The sequence below is a fragment of the Pongo abelii genome, chromosome 10, assembly GCF_028885655.2.
Source record: "Pongo abelii isolate AG06213 chromosome 10, NHGRI_mPonAbe1-v2.0_pri, whole genome shotgun sequence".
Lineage (NCBI taxonomy): Eukaryota > Metazoa > Chordata > Mammalia > Primates > Hominidae > Pongo > Pongo abelii.
Genome location: NC_071995.2, coordinates 84326940 through 84349927, shown reverse-complemented (window position 1 = coordinate 84349927; position 22988 = coordinate 84326940). Strand labels below are relative to the sequence as shown.

Below are 22988 nucleotides of genomic sequence, written 5' to 3'. Positions count from 1 at the left end.
CCCATCTATGAGTGAGAACATGCAGTGTTTGGTTTTTTGTCCTTGCAATAGTTTACTGAGAATGATGATTTCCAATTTCATCCATGTCCCTACAAAGGACATGAACTCATCATTTTTTATGGCTGCATAGTATTCCATGGTGTATATGTGCCACATTTTCTTAATCCAGTCTATCATTGTTGGACATTTGGGTTGGTTCCAAGTCTTTGCTATTGTGAAAAGTGCCACAATGAACATACATGTGCATGTGTCTTTATAGCAGCATGATTTATAGTCCTTTGGGTATATACCCAGAAATGGGATGGCTGGGTCAAATGGTATTTCTATTTCTAGATCACTGAGGAATCGCCACACTGACTTCCACAAGGGTTGAACTTGTTTACAGTCCCACCAACAGTGTAAAGGTGTTCCTATTTCTCCACATCCTCTCCAGCACCTGTTGTTTCCTGACTTTTAATGATTGCCATTCTAACTGGTGTGAGATGGTATCTCATTGTGGTTTTGATTTGCATTTCTCTGATGGCCAGTGATGATGAGCATTTTTTCAGGTGTCTTTTGGCAACATAAATGTCTTCTTTTGAGAAGTGTCTGTTCATATCCTTTGCCCACTTCTTGATGGGGTTGTTTGTTTGTTTCTTGTAAATTTGTTTGAGTTCATCGTAGATTCTGGATACTAGCCCTTTGTCAGACGAGTAGGTTGCGAAAATTTTCTCCCATTTTGTAGGTTGCCTGTTCACTCTGATGGTAGTTTCTTTTGCTGTGCAGAAGCTCTTTAGTTTAGTTAGATCCTATTTGTCAATTTTGTCTTTTGTTGCCATTGATTTTGGTGTTTTTAGACATGAAATCCTTGCCCATGCCTATGTCCTTAATGGTAATGCCTAGGTTTTCTTCTAGGGTTTTTATGGTTTTAGGTCTAACGTTTAAGTCTTTAATCCATCTTGAATTAATTTTTCTATAAGGTGTAAGGAAGGGATCCAGTTTCAGCTTTCTACATATGGCTAGCCAGTTTTCCCAGCACCATTTATGAAATAGGGAATCCTTTCCCCATTGCTTGTTTTTCTCAGGTTTGTCAAAGATCGGATAGTTGTAGATATGCAGCGTTATTTCTGAGGGCTCTGTTCTGTTCCATTGATGTATATCTCTGTTTTGCTACCAGTACCATGCTGTTTTGGTTACTGTAGACTTGTAGTATAGTTTGAAGCCAGGTAGCGTGATGCCTCCAGCTTTGTTCTTTTGGCTTAGGATTGACTTGGTGATGCGGGCTCTTTTTTGGTTCCATATGAACTTTAAAGTAGTTTTTTCCAATTCTGTGAAGAAAGTCATTGGTAGCTTGATGGGGATGGCATTGAATCTATAAATTACCTTGTGTAGTATGGCCATTTTCACGATATTGATTCTTCCTACCCATGAGCATGGAATGTTCTTCCATTTGTTTGTATCCTCTTTTATTTCATTGAGCAGTTATTTGTAGTTCCTCTTGAAGAGGTCCTTCATGTCCCTTATAAGTTGGATTCCTAGGTATTTTATTCTCTTTGAAGCAATTGTGAATGGGAGTTCACTCATTATTTGGCTCTCTATTTGTCTGTTATTGCTGTATAAGAATGCTTGTGATTTTTGTACATTGACTTTGTATCCTGAGACTTTGCCAAAGTTGGTTATCAGCTTAAGGAGATTTTGGGCTGAGACAATGGTGTTTTCTAGATATACGGTCATGTCGTCAGCAAACAGAGACAATTTGACTTCCTCTTTTCCTAATTGAATACCCATTATTTCCTTCTCCTGCCTAATTGCCCTGGCCAGAACTTCCAACACTATGTTGAATAGGAGTGGTGAGAGAGGGCATCCCTGTCTTGTGCCAGTTTTCAAAGGGAATGCTTCCAGTTTTTCCCATTCAGTATGATATTGGCTGTGGGTTTGTCACAGGTAGCTCTTACTATTTTGAGATACGTCCCATCAATACCTAATTTATTGAGAGTTTTTAGCATGAAGCATTGTTGAATTTTGTCAAAGGCCTTTTCTGCATCTATTGAGATAATCATGTGGTTTTTGTCTTTGGTTCTGTTTATATGCTGGATTACATTTATTGATTTGTGTATATTGAACCAGCCTTGCATCCCAGGGATGAAGCCCACCTCATCATTGGGGATAAGCTTTTTGATGTGCTGCTGGATTTGGTTTGCCAGTATTTTATTGAGGATTTTTGCATCAATGTTCATCAAGGATATTGGTCTAAAATTCTGTTTTTTGGTTGTGTCTCTGCCCAGCTTTGGTATCAGGATGATGCTGGCCTCGTAAAATGAGTTAGGGAGGATTCCCTCTTTTTCTATTGATTGGAATAGTTTCAGAAGGAATGGTACCAGTTCCTCCATATACCTCTGGTAGAATTCGGCTGTGAATCCATCTGGTCCTGGACTCTTTTTGGTTGGTAAGCTATTGATTATTGCCACAATTTCAGCTCCTGTTATTGGTCTATTCAGAGATTCAACTTCTTCCTGGTTTAGTCTTGGAAGAGTGTATGTGTTGAGGAATTTATCCATTTATTCTAGATTTTCTAGTTTATTTGCGTAGAGGTGTTTGTAGTATTCTCTGATGTAGTTTGTATTTCTGTGGGATCAGTGGTGATATCCCCTTTATCATTTTTTATTGCATCTATTTGATTCTTCTTTTTTTCTCTATTAGTCTTGCTAGCAGTCTATCAATTTTGTTGATCCTTTCAAAAAAACAGCTCCTGGATTCATTAATTTTTTGAAGGGTTTTTTTTGTCTCTATTTCCTTCAATTCTGCTCTAATTTTAGTAATTTCTTGCCTTCTGCTAGCTTTTGAATGTGTTTGCTCTTGCTTTTCTATTTCTTTTAAGTGCGATGTTAGGATGTCAATTTTGGATCTTTCCTGCTTTCTCTTGTGGGCATTTAGTGCTATAAATTTCCCTCTACACACTGCTTTGAATGTGTCCCAGAGATTCTGGTATGTTGTGTCTTTGTTCTTGTTGGTTTCAAAGAACATCTTTATTTCTGCCTTCATTTCATTATGTACCCCGTAGTCTTTCAGTAGTACATTGTTCAGTTTCCATGTAGTTGAGCGGTTTTGAGTGAGTTTCTTAATCCTGAGTTCTAGTTTGATTGCACTGTGGTCTGAGAGACAGTTTGTTATAATTTCTGTTCTTTTACATTTGCTGAGTAGAGCTTTACTTCCAAGTATGTGGTCAGTTTTGGAATAGGTGTGGTGTGGTGCTGAAAAGAATGTATATTCTGTTGATTTGGGGTGGAGAGTTCTGTAGATGTCTATTAGGTCTGCTTGGTGCAGAGCTGAGTTCAATTCCTGGGTATCCTTGTTATCTTTCTGTCTCGTTGATCTGTCTAATGTTGACAGCGGGGTATTAGAGTCTCCCATTATTATTGTGTGAGAGTCTAAGTCTCTTTGTAGGTCACTCAGGACTATTATTAAAAAGTCAAAAAATGACAGATGCTGGCAAGGTTGCAGAGGAAAGGGAAGGCTTGTATACTGTTGGTAGGAATGTAAATTAGTTCAGCCACTGTGGAAAGCCGTGTTGCGATTTCTCAAATATCTCAAAATGGTAATTCTACCGTTCAACCCAGCAATCCTATTATTTGGAATATACTCAAAGGAAAATAAATCATTCTACCATAAAGACACAGATATATTCATTGTGGCACTATTCTCAAAAGGAAAGACATGGAATAAATCTAAATGTCCATCAGTGGTAGAATACATAAAGAAAACGTGGTAGATATATACCATAGGATCTTACACAGCCATAAGGAACAACAAGTTTATGTCCTTTGCAGCAACACAGATGGAGACGGAGGCCATTATCCTAAGTGAACTAACACAAGAGCAGAAAACCAAATACCACCTGTTCTCACCTGTAAGTGGGAGCTAAGCATTTAGCACATATGGACACAGATAAGAGAACAACAGACACTAGGGTCCACTTGAGGTGTAGGGTAAGAGAAGGGTGAAGATCAAAAATCTACCTATCAGGTACTATGCGTATTACCTGGGTAATGAAATAATCTCTATACTAAACCCCAGAGACACACAATTTACCCCTTGCACATGTACCCCTGAACTTAAGATAAGAGTTAACGAGTAAATATATAAATAAATAAAATTGAATAAAGTAAAAACACAATAGCAAAGATTTCAAGAGGAATCCAGAAACATCTGAAATTGCTCCATTTTTGCATATTGTGTAGACCACATCAATGCCGCTAAAATGTTGATTTTCCTTTTAGTTGCTATTTTTGTGAACCTTACATCATTTGAACATTGCAGTGTTGTAATAAAATTCCTATTTTCATGTCTTTCTCCAACGGATATATTGCTTTGTTATTGATGTTAATATATTCATACATATTCATAATCTAGTCTATTTAAATATTTATGTAATATTTTGCTCTCATGCATTAAAGTGTAAGAACAATGTAAGCAAATTTAACTGAAATAAATACCACTATAAAAGGTCAGCAAAATCAGAGAAAAAGAATGCAGCAGAGACGGAAATAATGTTTTATATAAATTTCTATGCAGACCATTTTGGCCATCGTTTCACTTGGTTTATCCCACTGTGACCCTGAAAATTAAATGTGGGATATGAATCTACTATTCACTCAGTTATTATTAGTTCCTACTTAACCTCTTACCACACTGATTCTAGTGCTTAAGATGCATGTATTTCATACATAATGTTGAAACCCAAGTTGACTACATTTTGTACTCAAAAGAAAAAAACAATTATTTACAATATGAAGAGAACCACTGACCATGATAGATTCAATTTGAGATAGAATGTCAGTCTTAAGTGTGGCACCAATATGCTACTACTCCCATCTTTGATTATACATGTTTTATGCTTTTGGTGGTGACTAAATGTAATGGTTACATGAAACACTATCACCGTAGACTCTAAGTACAATTTTGCATTCTTTCAGATATACTACATCAAACTTCAAGAAACCTTCAGCTAGTCTTTGTCCTATCAATAACAAATTAAATCGGTCACTTGGATTATTTTGGCATTGAATTTTTCTTCTGCATAACTAATAATCTTTACATTTTTTTCTGGCTTGAATATTCTGTGATTATCAGTTTTAGCCCATTTTGCATAATTTAATAATAAAATGTGCTTTGAACTACTGAGTAAATGATAAACATTTCCTTCTGGATTAGAATATAAGTAATAGTCCATTGGGAACAATGCATAAATATATATACTAATCAAATTCAGTCTTGCCTGTTTAACCTCCTTTTAAAAAGTCCCAATCCAATGTTTTACACCTAATAGATTTCTCAACAAGTGTTTGATACCAGTAAACTTTTTCACTGTTTTTTATTGTTGGTCTTTGATACAAGTGTACCAGTGAACCTTTTCATTTAATGTGTTTTATCTCATGTAAAACTCTGTACTTGTAGTCATACTCACTAATATTAAGCCATAGTATAGGCATCATCTCATATTTAGGCTATAAAGTGAAGATTTCTGGCATTGACTGTCATCTTTTCAATTCCACAATCATACTGATTTCAGCTCCAGTGTCATTCTATACACATAAGCATCGTACAAATTGTTCACATGAATTTTCTTAACCAGTTGGCATGAGATTCCAAATGTACAAACCTAAGTATAAATTTTATTCTGTCACTTAACAGTTGTATCTAAATGGGAAAATTATTTCAATCGCTGATACTCCTGTGTCTCTCTTGTAAAATGGCACGACTCACACCTATGGCCATCTTTTTTCTTCCTTCATTTATAAGTCTTTGTCATGAAATACGATATTTCCAACACAGGAAAAAAAATGTGTTTGATGTAATTTTTACTTGATTTTTAATGTGCTCTTTTTAATAGGCACAAAAACGTTTGCCCAAGTCAATTGCTACTTGTTAAGAAACTTAATGTTTATTATTAAATAACTGTTTCTATACTGTCCCTCCAAATATGGTTATATGTAATAAAATTAATCCCCAGACACTTTCTCCTCTGTAATAATTATACTTTCACAGTTGTTTTTAATGTTCTTGAATTACACACAGTCATCAACAAATAAAGAGAAAATTCTGAGACAGGATCTAATTGCAATACATCTATCCTGTAAAGTTCCTCATTAGGTATAAATAAAGCGTCATCACTAATATCATGGGCAACAGTATTAAATTAGAAGAGTGGCTCCCTCTTTGTTGAAGAAAATGAAAATAGAGAAAATAATAAATTAATTTATAATGGTCAAGAAATATTTAAGCAGGTTCTCCTCTCTACTTTTCTGGGGGGAACGAGCCATCTGACATTTTCTTTAAGGCAGGAAATTGTGACTAAGGAAAGAAGCTGAAACAGAAGTTTGTATTCTCATTCTCACACTGTAAAAAGATTTTACTCTGCTGGTTTTTAGCATGTTAGATCTCTTTCCAACCAGTTTACATAAGTTTGTATGTATTTAAATGTACTATTTAAAAAGCATAGTAAGGTCAGTATTGTATCAGCAACCTTTCTGTTACAGTTTTTCTCGTGAGAGTAGATCCAGCCCTACACTCAAATTGGCTGCACACTGATGTTTAGTACTCCTTTCTTTCCCATGACTCACTCTAGATTTGACTCTGTCTTTTTTGATCTGATATTGACATATAACAAGTTTTCTATGAAAATAAGAAGGATGTAAACTTCTTACACAGAGCCTGGCACATACTAAAAGCTAAATATGATGGTTATGTATATAATATCGGAGATCATCAGGCTTTACTGCTCATACCATTGTCCGTTAAATAGCATCAGGCATTTTACTATATTTTGTCTTTAATCATTTCAATCTTTTATAAATGTCAGCCAAAAGACCATCTCAATAATAAATACTGCAAACAATAATTAGAAAATAAAGAAGACAGTGCATACTACTCCAGTTTGAATGATAAAACAATAAAATAGTAAGCACAATAATTACATGTACAGTGAAAATATAGATAATTGGAATATGTAATGAGAGATCTTATATCATTTCTTAGTCATAATATGGATTTCCCCCACTTATTTACTTTCTCGGTGCTTTTGTTTTAATAAGGTAATCCTACCCCCAATCTTTATAATCTCTAGGAACCAGGATCAAAACCTAACCTCTATTTTTCCACACAACATAGCTGACAGAATAGCACCATAGTATATTATTACCAGAAACAATTTCCTTGACGTTCTACTAAAGGGTTCTCAAATTTTAATTAAAGAGATGGCTTTGTCTGTGTTCTCAAATGGTAAGTTTATCAATTAAAATCCTAATCAAAACTGTTAGGGAACATTTCTGAGGTATACCTGGGCCTAATTTCTTGCCTTCAATGAGCCCAGAGTTTATCAGGGGAAAAAAAGGTTGTGTAAAGAAATAAGAGTAAGTGTTAAAGGTGATGTGATGGACAAACTACAAGTTAGACACCAGACCCCAAAAAGTATTGATCACTTCTTACCTATAAGAGAGAAATCAACAATACTTCATAGTGAGAGCATCACTTGCCCTGCCACGATGAGGAGTTCAGCGTATGTCAGCAGACAAAGGGCATGGTGTTGGGATGGAATGCTGTCAATTACTAGGGCAAGAGAAGGTAATAGGAGCTTTTAATAATAATGAAAAAGACTTTGAACTTTTTTCCATCAGCAGATGGAATCTTGGAATATCTCATGCTTGGGAAGGACATGGTCAGATTTGTTGTAAGAAAGACTGTGCAGAAGAGTGTGGCAAAGGGATCCGGAAGATACAAGGTATTATTTAGGAAAGGTAGTTGATGGAAGATTTAACAGCATGTGTTTGATACTTTCTTGACTAGATACACTTGATTTTCAAAGCCTGGAGAATGTATACAACTTAGGTCAATGGAAAATGTATAAAACACAATATTATGTTGGTGATAAGCTATTATGATCTATAATATTTTATACTGATGATAAATAATTACTGTATATGTAAAATATTTTTTATAGGAAAAATGAAATTATTATGGATCATCACTGTTATTTCAATGATTAATTTAGCAAAGTGAAGTGAACTTTAGAAATTAGTCAGATCTCTGGAAAATTATAGTAAAAGCTATAATGAGGGCCATGGGGCATTGAAAGCTTTTGAACTATTTGATAAACCATGAAATATTAAATTATGCTTAACATATTTCAGCATTACATGTATTCACATAAACTCCAAAATGTGACATTAAAATGGATAATTTCCCATTAACCAAACTATTTTAACTGGACCACAATTCTTAATCAGATAAAATACAGTTACAATGTGTAGCGTATAATGACCTATATTTTATGTTAATGTTTTTCATCATATGACTTTCATGAAAAACCACGTGTATTTTAAAATAAATTTTTTCTATTCTGTTCTCTGGGCCAGAAATATAGTACATCATGCTATAATATTTGATCTAAGTAATTCAACATTCAATATTAGAATAGCCAATAAAACAGAAAATTATAATTTTTAAAATAAAAATGTAACAAAATTACTTTAAAATATAAAAATTTTAAATTATCTTTAAATAATGCTTTATGCTAGGATAGTTTAACTTAGTCACAGCCATTGTCTTTGAGAAAACATGGAATACAGTAAAAGTTTAGTTATCAGAAGAGCCAACAGCCAGGAAAATACCCATGAATATGCTTCCCAGAGGTCTCCCGGTAGCCCTTTCCTCTTCTATTATGACACTGTATGTTCAGTTTGCTTATGAAGTGAGGTACACTGTGATAGTGAAAAACTCGTTATTTCCTGAAGATTTCCTAATAATGATTCATTGTAGTTATGTGTTGTCACTATTTTTCCTTTTAGAATGTGGACCTACTTATAGTATACTGAGAACTAGTTAACAATGACTTTAGAAATCAAATCCAAATAGATTGCAACATGTGTATTTTCTATGAGGATTACCTTCCACTTAGTAAATGGTACGGTACACAAATGCTTCACTGTTGCTACTTTAATTGAAAAGGATCCCTTTTAGTAATCCTCTGGACTCTAGAGAAATTATGCACACACAGATTGGAAGAGCTGAGAAAGCTTATTTAACTAAGCTGTCAACAGCAATACCTCAGATCTGCTTAAATTTACTGAGGGAAGATCTATTTGAAATGCAGAAAATAAACACTGAACTACTTGTAATGTTACAGTCAATACACAAGAATATATTACAAGACTAAGGGGAGCTGGAAGTATCTCTCATAAATGAGACTACTTTTTGACCCATCAATTTTACTAATATGTTTATATCAAAAAATTAGGCACAAAGATATCTTATATGAATTTTAATTGCATCATTTTTGTAAGATAGTATTTGGAACTAAGGGAGTAGGTTAAATAACATGTTTCAACTAGACTATTCAGCAATTTGAAAGAATAAAGTGAACCTATTTGTGCTGATATGGAAAGATTTTCAAGATATAGTGAAAGAAACAAAAACATGATATGGTTCAATGTATGTGTTATTTTTAAATAGGTGTGTGTGTGTTTAGTATTTGTGTGTGCGTCCGTGTGTGTGTGCATGTGCTAAAAAAACAAATTATAGTAGCAATGGTAATCAGTAGTAGGAATTACAGTGATGGGAGTAGAGGAGAATATTCAACTGCTTCTATTTTTTCTACATTCTTGCATTGCTTACGTAATTAAAAATAAAAGTAAAATTATTCTTATTTTATATACCCACTCCTTATGAATAGGACTTGGACACTTACTTTGTTACCACAGTATTTTTAAAAATTTCGGTGTTAGCAAGAACATGAAATTTCAGGACGGGTGACATAAATACACCATCATAACTGCAGGATGTATCTATAGTATTATAAGTATTAATCATAATGTATCATTGTACATTCACTAATATTGAACCATTTAGCAGTTTAAAAACATATATGTATGTATATATCAGGAACCCTAAGCATTTATATTGAGTTGATGATTAATTACTTTCACTGTTTGAAGAGAGACAACATAGCATAATGTCCTACACCACAGTCTGGGGAGTCAGATACACCTCGTCCCAATAGTTATGAAATCCTGGAAAAGTTCATTAAACATCCCCGAAAGCCTCATTTTTTCCACAATAAATAAATAGATATGATAATATCTAGTAATTGGAGTCCTAGGAGGATTAAAATAGATAAACGCATGTAGACAGTCCCACAGCCTTTCATAAAATAAGTTCCCCTAGAATTTAGAATTTTAGTGTTTCTTCATAGCTTTTATTAATAGCCTATTTTCCCTATCTTTATGTTATAAATATTTGAAACAACATATAAAAAATATTGTTTTATGAGCTTTTCAACAATGGATAAATTTTTAAAACTGTTTAATTCTCTCATGACATCTTTAGTTATTGAATATAGAAATTTAAGTATTTTAGTATGAGACTGCTAGGGAATAGCCATAGAGAAATATACTTTATGTAATTCTTTCATTTTAGTTTATTATCTACATAATGCCATGAATCAATGATGTTTCGACTACACAAGGGAAATAATGCAAAATAGATTACAAGATTGAACATAGGAAAATTGATTTTCACTGTTGAAATTATTAATTTCTTTCTAAAAAGAGTTTTTCATTGCAGATTTTTATTATGCTCTCAAACCATAACTTCTTTCCTAATCAATAAGTAACTTATACCATGGGGGAATTTAAAAAAAAGATAAACTGAAAGATTGGTATAAAAATTATGTTTAGGGACCTGGTAATAAATCTAGGTTATTTCTATTTTTAAATTCAGTTATTTATTTATAAAAATCATTTGATAATTTACTTTAAGGAATCTGTGACCAAGAGGAAAAGACATTTGAATTCTGGTTTCATCCGAGTAAGCCAAATGAATCAAGATTGTCATATAGTTGTTAATATAACAAGGTTTAATCCTAATCTTAAGAGTCTGAAAATGGAAAAAAAAAAAAAAACTAGTTCGGGTATTAGAAATTTTTAAGATGTGATAACTCGAATAAAGGGAATTGACACTTTAAAATGCATTTTTAAAATGTTAATTATACCATTACTATAAATGTCCGTAGAACACAGATACTTATTCTTCACATTTGACCATTTGACTATGGAAGTGACTGCTTCAATCTCATTGGGAGTAGGCTGTAGGATAGTTAATAACATTTTTCTTCTTTTATCTGAATTATCACCAATGACATCTTTCTTCTTAAAGTTGAATTACCACCTTGAGTTAACCTGAAATTACTTGTCATTCATGCACTATGATGTACAGTTTTGTGGCCTGATTTGTCAATTCAGATGTTAGAGTGCAACTTTAAGAGTCTTTATATAAATGAAAATTATATCTTTTATAAAATCAATATAAGAGCAGTAATTTTACAAAATAGAAAGGGAGAGAAGTAAAACCCTGTTAGGCTTAGAAGACAATTTTAACTTTAGAACTAGTCCCTTCTAGAATTTTTGCTCTATATTTTTTGCATAATTTTGATAATATATACAGAATTTTAGGAGTTTTTCAAATGCCTTGTTCCAAATATAAGCTATATGTATGTTTTTGAAATAGAAAAAAAGTATTAATTGAGAAAAGACAAAGGGAAGAGTCAAAAGTAGAACCATCATTCTATTCTGTATTCCAGTTTAACGTTATTTACTCATATACAGAGTAGAATGATGATTACTTGAAGCTGGAAAGAAGGGATGGTTAATGGGTATATGCATATTTTTAAAAGTACGAAATATAGAAAGGTATAAAGAAAAAACAACCATCCATAATTGTACAAAATGCACACTATCACTATTAATATGTCATTGTAGTTCTTTAATCTTTCTCTGTATACATTTTTTCATAGTTAAAGTTTTACATATTAAACATATAAGAACATTTAGAGGTCTTAGATGCAAGATAATATGTGGAGGTTTTTTTGATACATATTATGCTTGTTCATTCAGGAATATTTTTAAAGATAAAGAAAAAAAATCATTTCTCAAGTTTCTCGACATGAAAGTGACCTTTAAATTGCCCAACTCAGCTCTAACTTTGTAAATGGGATAAACAAGAACAAACACTTGGTAATTATTCTTGTAAACTCCAAACTATGCAAATATTATAGTCATTTTCAGTAAGTTCATGAATGGAAATAAAGCTAGTTACTGCTTCAAGTGGCTACAAACAGCAGTATTATGTGTTCTATTTGAAGCTTGGATGCAATTTTATTATATTTATATAATAATATTTGTATAATATCAACATATATAATTACATAAGTATTTATATAATATATATAATATATTTCGTGATTCTATAAAATTTGAAGTTACAAAACAGGAACCAAGCTTAATATAAAGTCTTAAATATTACTTAATATAAAATCTAGCTTCGCCACTTGGCTTTAAAAGCAACATGAGGATACCTAAATCCTACTGGTTTCTTGAATTTGGAATCAAAATTAAGTAAGAAAAAAACTGCAGTCACTTTTCACCATAGTCTCTTCATTCTTGGTTCTTAATTTATCTCTAAAACGACTTGGTGGAATTTTTAATTATTTTCTAAAGAGAAAAATAAATCAACACTTTATTTCTGAAGACCTTACATACCAGAATAAAAAATTGACTTTGCCTCTGCAAAATAAAGAGAACTTTTGTGAACTACAATTATGGAACAATAACATAACATTTCCCTTCAAAAATTTCAAGGTATTTTCTTATTATCTTCTCATTTAATAAAATTATTACAGAATATAAGTCTGAAACCAGGCTGTTCATTTTGTTTATCATGAGCTCTATAGTGTGTTAACTTATACTATTTCTGATTAGCTGGTGGTGAGATTTTAAGAAAACAGGAAAAATCAACAACTTTATAACATAGAAATGTTACACTCCTTATGTCACTTTGTTTTTTTGCTGTACTCTTACCCTGGGGTCTTTCCCACTCTTATCTTACTCCCTGTCTGTCTTCATCTCCTCTATGTAATATTCTCCGAAAACAGCCAACTCTCAAATAGAAAAGTCCCTTATTTCCCTATTTTATGCTTCTATTATAACCTGTGCATTTTTGTAACATCATGCCTCTAACAATTTATGGATCTACTTTTGGGCACATTTACCTTCCTTTTGCCTTGCATTAGATATTAGTACAAGAACAGGGACTTATTTTATTTTAGAGACAGGGTCTCACTCTGTCACTCAGGCTGAAGTGCATGGCACAATCATGGCTCAACCTTGAACTCTTGGGCTCAAGTGATCCTCTGTCTTAGCCTCTCGAGTATCTGGGACTACAGGTGTGCACCACCATGCCCAGCAATTATTTTTTATCATTTTTCATAGAGACAAGTTCTCACTATGTTGCCCAGACTGGTGTCAAGCTCCTGGCCTCAAGCGATCCTCCCACCTCAGCCTCCCAAAGCGCTGAAATTACAGACGGTGAGCCACCAGGCCCAGACAGAACATGGACCTTAAATTAATCTTTACTTTTCTTTCTAGCACAATGCCATGTGCGTAGTAGGGCTTCAGTAAGTGGAGATAGAACTAAGGCAATACTTAATGTCTTGGGCAATACAGACTGAGTAACCATTTAAAAGGTTTTTCATAGCAACTATCAGGAAAGTACTAAAAGCATTTCTAACCACATGTGTTTTTACTGCATTTCCTCTGTAGTATTTTTCTGTTCTAGTTAAGCTGCATATTAAATTGCAGTCATTGTGCATAGCACAGGTATCTGGTACCTAGTATAAACTCAATAAATGTTTGAGTGAAATAATAAATGAATGGTAATGATTTATCAATAACAAAATTCTTATTATTTTTAGAATTTAATAACAAGCTTAAGAAAAACAACAATTAAACAGGAAAATAATTCGTAATCTGAGCATATTACTTCCATGTAAAAATATATTAATATATGCATTAAATCTACCCAAATTTGTTATTTGGTACTACTGAATTCACGTTAGTTTACCTGATCTATTACTGTATGAAAATGTACAGTAAAAATGTGTGGTAATATTATTGAGACAATATGTTATTGCCTTTTATACTATACTAGTGGTTGTACATAAATGCTTATATCATCCTTTAAGGAAAAATAATCATCTTATGTATTATGTCTTTTTTATTATTATTATACTTTAAGTTTTAGGGTACATGTGCACAACGTGCAGGTTTGTTACATATGTATACATGTGCAATGTTGGTGTGCTACACCCATTAACTCTTCATTTAACATTAGGTATATCTCCTAATGCTATCCCTCCCCCCTCCCCCCACCCCACAGCAGGCCCTGGTGTGTGATGTTCCCCTTCCTGTGTCCATGTGTTCTCATTGTTCAATTCCCACCTATGAGTGAGAACATGCAGTGTTTGGTTTTTTGACCTTGTGATAGTTTGCTGAGAATGATGGTTTCCAGCTTCATCCATGTCCCTACAAAGGACATGAACTCATCATTTTTTATGGCTGCATAGGATTCCATGGTGTGTATGTGCCACATTTTCTTAATCCAGTCTATCATTGTTGGACACTTGGGTTGGTTCCAAGTCTTTGCTATTGTGAATAGTGCCACAATAAACATACGTGTGCATGTGTCTTTATAGCAGCATGTTTTATAATCCTTTGGGTATATACCCAGTAATGAGATGGCTGGGTCAAATGGTATTTCTAGTTCTAGATCCCTGAGGAATTGCCACACTGACATCCACAATGTTTGAACTAGTTTACAGTCCCACCAACAGTGCAAAAGTGTTCCACATCCTCTCCAGCACCTGTTGTTTCCTGACTTTGTAATGATTGCCATTCTAACTGGTGTGAGATGGTATCTCATTGTGGTTTTGATTTGCATTTCTCTGATGGCCAGTGAGGATGAGCATTTTTTCATGTGTCTTTTGGCTGCATAAATGTCTTCTTTTGAAAAGTGTCTGTTCATATCCTCTGCCCACTTTTTGATGGGGCTGTTTGTTTTTTTCTTGCAAATTTGTTTGAGTTCATTATAGATTCTGGATATTAGCCCCTTTGTCAGATGAGCAGATTGCAAAAATTTTCTCCCATTCTGTAGGTTGCCTGTTCACTCTGATGGTAGTTTCCTTTGCTGTGCAGAAGCTCTTTAGTTTAATTAGATCCCATTTGTCAATTTTGGCTTTTGTTGCCATTGCTTTTGGTGTTTTAGACATGAAGTCCTTGCCCATGCCTATGTCCTGAATGGTATTGCCTAGGTTTTCTTCTAGGGTTTTTATGGTTTTAGGTCTAACATTTAAGTCTTTAATCCATCTTGAATTAATTTTTGTGTAAAGTGTAAGGAAGGGATCCAGTTTCAGCTTTCTACATATGGCTAGCCAGTTTTCCCAGCACCATTTATTAAATAGGGAATCCTTTCCCCATTTCTTGTTTTTGTCAGCTTTGTCAAAGATCCGATAGTTGTAGATATATGGCATTATTTCTGAGGACTCTGTTCTGTTCCATTGGTCTGTATCTCTGTTTTGGTACCAGTACCATGCTGTTTTGGTTACTGTATAAGAGCTATCTATGACAAACCCACAGCCAGTATCATACTGAATGGGCAAAAACTGGAAGCATTCTCTTTGAAAATTGGCACAAGACAGGGATGCCCTCTCTCAACACTCCTATTCAACATAGTGTTGGAAGTTCTGGCCAGGGCAATCAGGCAGGAGAAGGAAATAAAGGGTATTCAATTAGGAAAAGAGGAAGTCAAATTGTCCCTATTTGCAGATGACATGATTGTCTATCTAGAAAACCCCATCATCTCAGCCCAAACTCTCCTTAAGCTGATAGGCAACTTCAGCAAAGTCTCAGGATACAAAATCAATGTGCAAAAATTACAAGCATTCCTATACACCAATGACAGACAAACAGAGAGCCAAATCATGAGTGAACTCCCATTCACAATTGCTTCAAAGAGAATTAAATACCTAGGAATCTAACTTACAAGGGATGTGAAGGACCTCTTCAAGGAGGACTACAAACCACTGCTCAATGAAATAAAAGAGGATACAAACAAATGGAAGAACATTCCATGCTCATGGGTAGGAAGAATCAGTATCGTGAAAATGGCCATACTGCCCAAGGTAATTTATAGATTCAATGCCATCCCCATCAAGCTACTAATGACTTTCTTCACAGAATTGGAAAAAACTAAAGTTCATATGGAACCAAAAAAGAGCCCACGTTGCCAAGTCTATCCTAAGCCAAAAGAACAAGACTGGAGGCATCACACTACCTGACTTCAAACTATACTACAAGTCTACAGTAACCCAAACAGCATGTGTTATGTCTTAACATTAAGGTGGAAACATGATTGCCAGTGTTCTGGCAATATTGCTTAACCAATTTTTAACTTGACTTTGAAGCACCCAATTTTTATCTCTCTGATAAACTCTGTGTAGACTAGGATGCATAAAACATCAGAGATATATTTACAAAGGCCTGTGTTTAAACCAAATTGCCATTTATCATACATAGGTATGACAGCATACTTGCTATCTATTATACTGGGGCACACCACTAAAACTATCTTAGTTCGGTTTGTATTTATACTGTAAGAATAATCATGAATATATTCTTACCTACCTCATGAGTTTCATGGAGGATTTAACAAAGTATATTTTATAGCCCTTTCAAAGACTTAAGTTATTTTCATCATCATTGTCGCTCTTCTCTTCCCCACAACAAATCAAAACAGTGTTCACAGTTATAACTTTTCTCAGAACGAGTTAATTCCTGTACTCTTGCTGACATAGTTAGTTCAGTGTTTGCTACTACTGATTCTATTCTAACCAGGCCCTTTTTCAGCTCACAGAAAAAAAAAACAGAAATATTTAAGAGAATGATATTGTAAAAGAGAAGTTGGTAAATAAGTTACAACATAACTTGTCTCAATTAGCTTTAATATTGGAAGAGTTTACTGTCTCTTCCCAATCCTCATCTCAAGTTTTATTATTTCTGCAATCAGTGGCAGGAAATCTCAATCCTGTCAATGCCACACATTTTCTATTTATGTTGAAGCTTAAAGTGAAACTTAATATAAATCTTGCTGGGCATCATTGTAGGGTACTTTAGTCTCTCTCTCTCTCCTTATATATGTAATATATTTTCTATTTCATTACCACCTATACTATAAATGAACATACAAATTGGGACTGTAAAAAAATATGAAATAGCAAAACAATTACAGGTGTTCTTATCAATATCTGAGACTTTTGTACACAATGTAATTATGACATTTCAGAAAAACTTTTCATGTTTCTGGCTTTCTGAAGATTTTGCTATGTCAGCAGCATTCTTTCTGTTCATCAGAAAGTACTGAATACTGCCCTGAGGGCATACGCAGCCTTCCACAAAGCAAAGTAGAAAAACAAATTGGACAAGCATTTAAAAAAGCAAGGAAAGCAAGTCAGATACATACAGTGGCACATGTCAGACAGATGAAGAGTTGACTGCAACACTTCTTTCATGTTTTCCCTGACGTGAGGTTAAGTGTTGAATATAAGCCCTTATGATTTGGGCAATGTAATTTACTGTTGTATTCTGTTGATTTTAATATAAATGATTAAATAAAATGTTACAGTTTAGTGCCTTGGGGTAGATTAATGTTGTCACTTTCATTTAGATGGGTAGAATTTTGTTTTTCTTCTTTCCTACCTTTACCTAGGGCCACAGAATAATTTGCACTGAGGAAGTGCAACCCTGAAGAGCTGAAGGAAAAGAACTGAGATCACTAAGGTTTGGTGGTTTGTTGCATATAGTCCAAGTAACACTCCAGAAACCTGAGGAATTTGTGATTACATGCAGTCATATGCATTCTAAGCAAAGCACTCTACAGTGTAATAATTCACTTGTCATTTCATATCAGCATCAATTCCTTAATAAATGAGCATTTCTCTTGAGTTGATGAAAACTAACAAGTTCCCACACACTATCTTCCCAAGAAGAAATGTAATAACATTTGTATAACTAATACTTTATCTGCCTTCATGAGCAATGATTAGAGGTAAATAATAGAGATTCATTGTGTTCCAATGAGAAATAGTTAAAAATGTTATTTCTCTACCTATACATGTATATGCACGAGGCAGTGAAGATAAGTAGATGGCCCAGCAGATTCCAAAAATATCTGTCCCTAAATTGTGTGGTTTCTCAAACTTTGCACAATATCTGAATTTTGATATTAGATAGATTAGATTACATGTTTGAGGTTCCCCTAGTACTCAGTTTTGCTGCTCATCTTCTAACTGTACATAGTGTCAATATTTTTTGTTACATTATTTAATATCTTAAAATATTTTTATTTATAGCAGTTACAAGACATTTATATTTATTATGTAATTAAACTAACAAGTGTCATTATCCTCACTTCTCACTTAAATAAGTTATAAATGAATAAAGAGAAATGTATGGTACCTTCTTAGTAGACAAAGTTAAGTTTGATATGCTCATTTGCATTTTTTCAATTAAAGAGCCCCAAAATAACATTACAGATCTGGATCATATCAGGGAAACTCTTAAGCAAGTTTTCAAGAGTACCGTGCTGTAGATAATAAATACAAATCTTCACGGCTGGTAGTTTGTCTTATAGCTCCAAGTTCAAGATTCCTGCAATGTAAACACATACATACACACACACACTCAAACCAGAGTGGTAGTTGTAATCTTTTTAAACACTCCCCTGAGTACTCAAGTGATATAAGTTTTTTTTAAATATTTTCAAATTTAAGAAGATCAGAATCCAAGGTGAAATAAGACATACAGATAACAATTCTAAGAAGTAGAAAGTATTAAGAAAACTAAGAGATGTACAGATATGAACTCAATGGGTAGGAGTTCAAAAAAGTGAACAACAACTTTTGACTGAAATTAGGCTTCAGAGGCATCTTCAGTAATACGGTAACATTTTGGTGACTTAAAAATTAATTTTTAAAATGAGAGAATTGATAAAAGAAGAGAGCAAATCCATGGATATTAAAATGAGACACAAATGTGGAGAACATTACTGTTCTTAAGCTAATGCACAGAAATGTAGCACATCTAAGGTGCAAAGAAATTGTGTAGAAAAACCTGTCTGCATACCAAAAAAAAAAAAAATTTACACATAGGCCTTTGAGAAAGAATATACACTGTGTTGCACCAATAACATCCTTCTCAGCTTTATGTGCTTCTAAGTAGTTTAATCCCTAAATTTTTCTAATCAGAAGTGGGGAATCCAGAATTAACATACAGATTGGTTTTTACTTCTGTGTTAAGTGGCCTTACCTTGAATACAGGACTGCTACCACTCAGTTCTGAATTGCAAAGGTTAGTCCAACAGAACTTTCCCAAGTATCTGCTGCATCTTCCCGGGAGACACATTCAGGCACAGGGATGATAACGTTGCTATCAGGAAAATGCACAGGTTCCTTGGAACTATCCTGTCTGCACAAAATATTAGTTTCCACAGCTTGGGTCTGGCTTCAACCAGGGCTTTTGCCAAACAAATCCAAGTCCTGGCAAGGTCATTCTTTCTTCCTCTGGTTCCATATAGATATTTGTAAATCTTCTGGCTCTTAAATTTCACTGGGATAGGTCATTTCAACCTTGTGACAAAACTTGATGGCACAGGAACATCACATTTGTCTTTTAGAGTAGTGTCCTAATAAACTGCATTAGTGTTTCCTTCTAGAAAAAGGATTGTCCCAGTTGAGAGCATTTAGTTGATATGTGATGGCAATTCATCAAAGATTTGGGGTGCCATTACCAAAACGGGTAATTACTTTTAAGTTATGCTTGATTTCTTTTTTTCCTGTTCATCCTACAAGCAAATCTCAGTCCTTGCCTATTCTATCTGAGCCACCTAGATTATGAATAATTCCACTGGCGTTCAATGTGAAATAATAGTAGTTTAGGTGCTGTGCATGAGAAAGGAATGTAGCCCATTTATTTGGAATTGTATACTTACTACCACTCACCTACCAGCTTCACGTGTCCAAAACACAGGGATGTTCAATTGTGCAGAACCTCAAAGAAATAAAAGTAATTGGTCAATAGCCCTTGAATGTGATTACTTGCTTTACATTTACAAAATATGTGAGATTATATACAAGCAAGGCACTAAATGAAAGCACTTTAAGGTCATTAAAAATCAGAGGGGTCCATTGGAGTTGACAGCTCAGATCCTCTGAGTCACCATCTTGAAACTCTCTACATGAAGCTGCTAAGGATTTCTATTTCTTCTTTCAGTTATTGCAGCAATTGCTAAAGGTTCTGTCTCAAGCAATCCCTGACTTACTGTGGTGGCAACTGTGCAATGTGCTCCTACCAGCCAGGTGGATTTGGGCAAAGGTTATACTTAATCTGTATAAACTTCAGTGTCCTGACACAAAGGATGTCAGACCTCTGCCTTCCATACAGTCAAGATGGGAGACGCTCGCTCACAGTGCATTCACAGCTGGTCCTCCAGTTCCTCTTCAAAGCTCAGCTGATTGGCGTGACCACAGCACAAACAGCTTGTCGGGAGGCAGCAAAGGGAGACAGTGCTAGAAGCACTCCAGTTTCCAGCACACTGGGCCCCAGTTCCTGTTTTTTATTTCCTAGAAGAAAACACACACACACACACACACACACACACACACACACACACACACGTTGGTGCAAAAGTAATTGCGGTTTTTCCGCAATTACTTTTGCGCCAACCTTATTATTATTTAATGTAACTACTCTTATTATTACAAAACAGAACAAACTTTGTTTATTTCACCTCAGAAGTGAAAAAAACAGAAGTAGGACACAGAGGCCGGGTGTGGTGGCTCACACCTGTAATCCCAGCACTTCAGGAAGCTGAGGCTGATCCCTGGAGCTCAGAAGTTCAAGACCAGCCTGGATAACATGGCAAAACCCCGCCTCTCCAAAAAAAAAAAAAAGGAAAATGAAAAATAAAGAAAAATTTAGCCGGGCATGGCACGGTGGCACATGCCAGTAGTCCCAGCTACTCAGGAGGCTGAAGTGGGAGGATCATTTGAGCCCTCCAATCCGGCAAAGGATCCTGTCTCAAAATAAAAAATAATAATAATAATAAATTGTTCAAGCCCTCCACGTCCCCAAGTACTCCTTGGCGCTCCTCATTGTCATTTTTTTTCATAAAATGCAGAGTACAAATAAAAACTCAGCAAATTTCAGGCCCTGAAAAATAAATACCTACTTTCGAGGAGGCATTAGGTTTCTTCCCCCAGTTCTTGCCAAGAGCGGGGCAAAAACAGACCGACTTCTGTACAATTTTCACAGCGTAAATTATGAGGTCAGGGGAAAGCCTGGCCTGAAAGGACCTCCCCCTCGAGCTCTGAACAGGGCTGGCTGAGGTTCACGCTAACACACGGTGTTGCCATGACGGTTTCTTACTGGGTTAACTGAGATCATTTGCAGGCAACCTTCTTGATTCACATCGCAGCACAGCAAGGCAGGATTGTTACGTTTCCCCCATTAACATCGTCAAGCAGGCATCTGCTTAAAGCTCCTAGGCTGGAAATGGATCAAGATGTCTCCTCAAGGGCGGATCATCCCACTTCTGGTTTAGGGATGGAACGTCCAAAACTAGTTTCCCACTTCCGGTTTAGGGGTTGATGCTTCAAAATTGTGATGAACAGGTAAGGAAAACCGTCAGTAATGTAATGCTGTTGCCAAAATTAAAGGAAGTATTAACCGGAACTTTGATTATGGCAGTGAGAACTCAATAGGAAACATTGTGGCAGGTGAGATATTGAGGACAAGAGGGCTTGGCAAGTCTCTAATTATGAGAGAATAGAAGCTATAAACTTAGCCCAGAGAAAACTGAGCCTACCAAAAATAAGAATCTGGAAGGAGAAGCAGGCAGGAAAGGAAAACTACAGTTTTAGATGCATTGTGTTTATTGGTCAGCAGAAAAATAGGTAAAGAGAATAGTCATTATTCAAAAACTGAGACTGGGATTCAGGAAGGAGTCCTAGCTGAAGCTCTAAATATGATTGTAGGAGAAGTCATGTAATACCAAAAATGTTGTAACAAAGAAAAAGAAGAAAAGGTTGGATAGAATGATGGAAAATGATAATATTTATGGGAGTAGGAGAGAAAAGAGTTTACTAAGAAAGTCTTTTTTTTTTTTTTTTAAACTAAGATTCTGTGGACCTGACTGACACTAGAAAAGCCGTATATTCTTTTTGTTGGTGGTTTGTAAACAGTAGGTAAAATTCAGGTAGGATCAGTATTAAATGGTGCGAAAGAATAGTACACGTTCACAGATTTATAAGTGAATATAGCTCTATTTATATATGTATAATTGTTTATTTATATGTATAGGAATATATGCCACATTATGTATAAATTAAATGTAAATGCATGAATATATAATATGCATTTTGTATGTTAGTATGTTTATCCATATATTCATATATAATAATCTTTTATAAGGGGAAGTATAGAGTGAAAGGATTTATTTCTATTTAAAACATTACTTGATACAAGAAATTAGCCGGGCGTGGTGGCGGGCGCCTGTAGTCCCAGCTACTCGGGGAGAATGTCGTGAACCCGGGAGGCGGAGCTTGCAGTGAGCCGAGATCGCGCCACTGCACTCCAGCCTGGACGACAGAGCAAGACTCCGCCTCAAAAAAAAAATTACTTGGTACAGTATCACTTCAAAATAATTTCAATGTTTATATTTTGAAGTATTACTTTCATGTAAATGAACATTCATCATTCATACGTTTCTGAAGAGCCAAGGTCTTACTTCTCTGTTGAAGAAGAGACAAGGTCTTACTTCTCTGTTGCCCAGGCTGTGCAGTAGTATGATAATAGTTCTTTGCAGCCTTGAATGCCTGGGTTCAAGCAATCCTCCCACCTTAGTCTTTCAGTCTTCCGAGTAGCTAGGACCACAGGCATGTGCCACCATGCCTAATGTTTTTTTTTTTTTTTTAAATTTTTGTGGAGATGATGCCTCACTACGTCGCCCAAGCTGGTCGCAAACACCTGTCCTGAAGCAATCCTCCCAACTCAGCCTCCCAAAGTGCTGGG

The 22988-nt window shown here is 34.9% G+C and overlaps 1 protein-coding gene across 4 annotated transcripts in view; it reads left to right on the top strand.

The window, feature by feature from the left end:
• MGAT4C (MGAT4 family member C) overlaps positions 1-22988 on the top strand; it is a 480138-nt gene that overhangs the window by 417780 nt on the left and 39370 nt on the right. The window contains exon 3 of one of the 4 annotated variants that reach the window (XM_054527461.2): positions 7656-7756. The exons of 2 other annotated variants lie outside the window; for them this stretch is intronic. In XM_054527461.2, the coding sequence (XP_054383436.1) occupies positions 7676-7756 (81 nt within the window). In that variant the 5' untranslated portion in view covers positions 7656-7675. Of the gene's footprint in view, positions 1-6939; positions 7757-22988 lie in introns of those variants that run through there. One more of the 4 variants, XM_054527460.1, reaches the window with a different exon arrangement.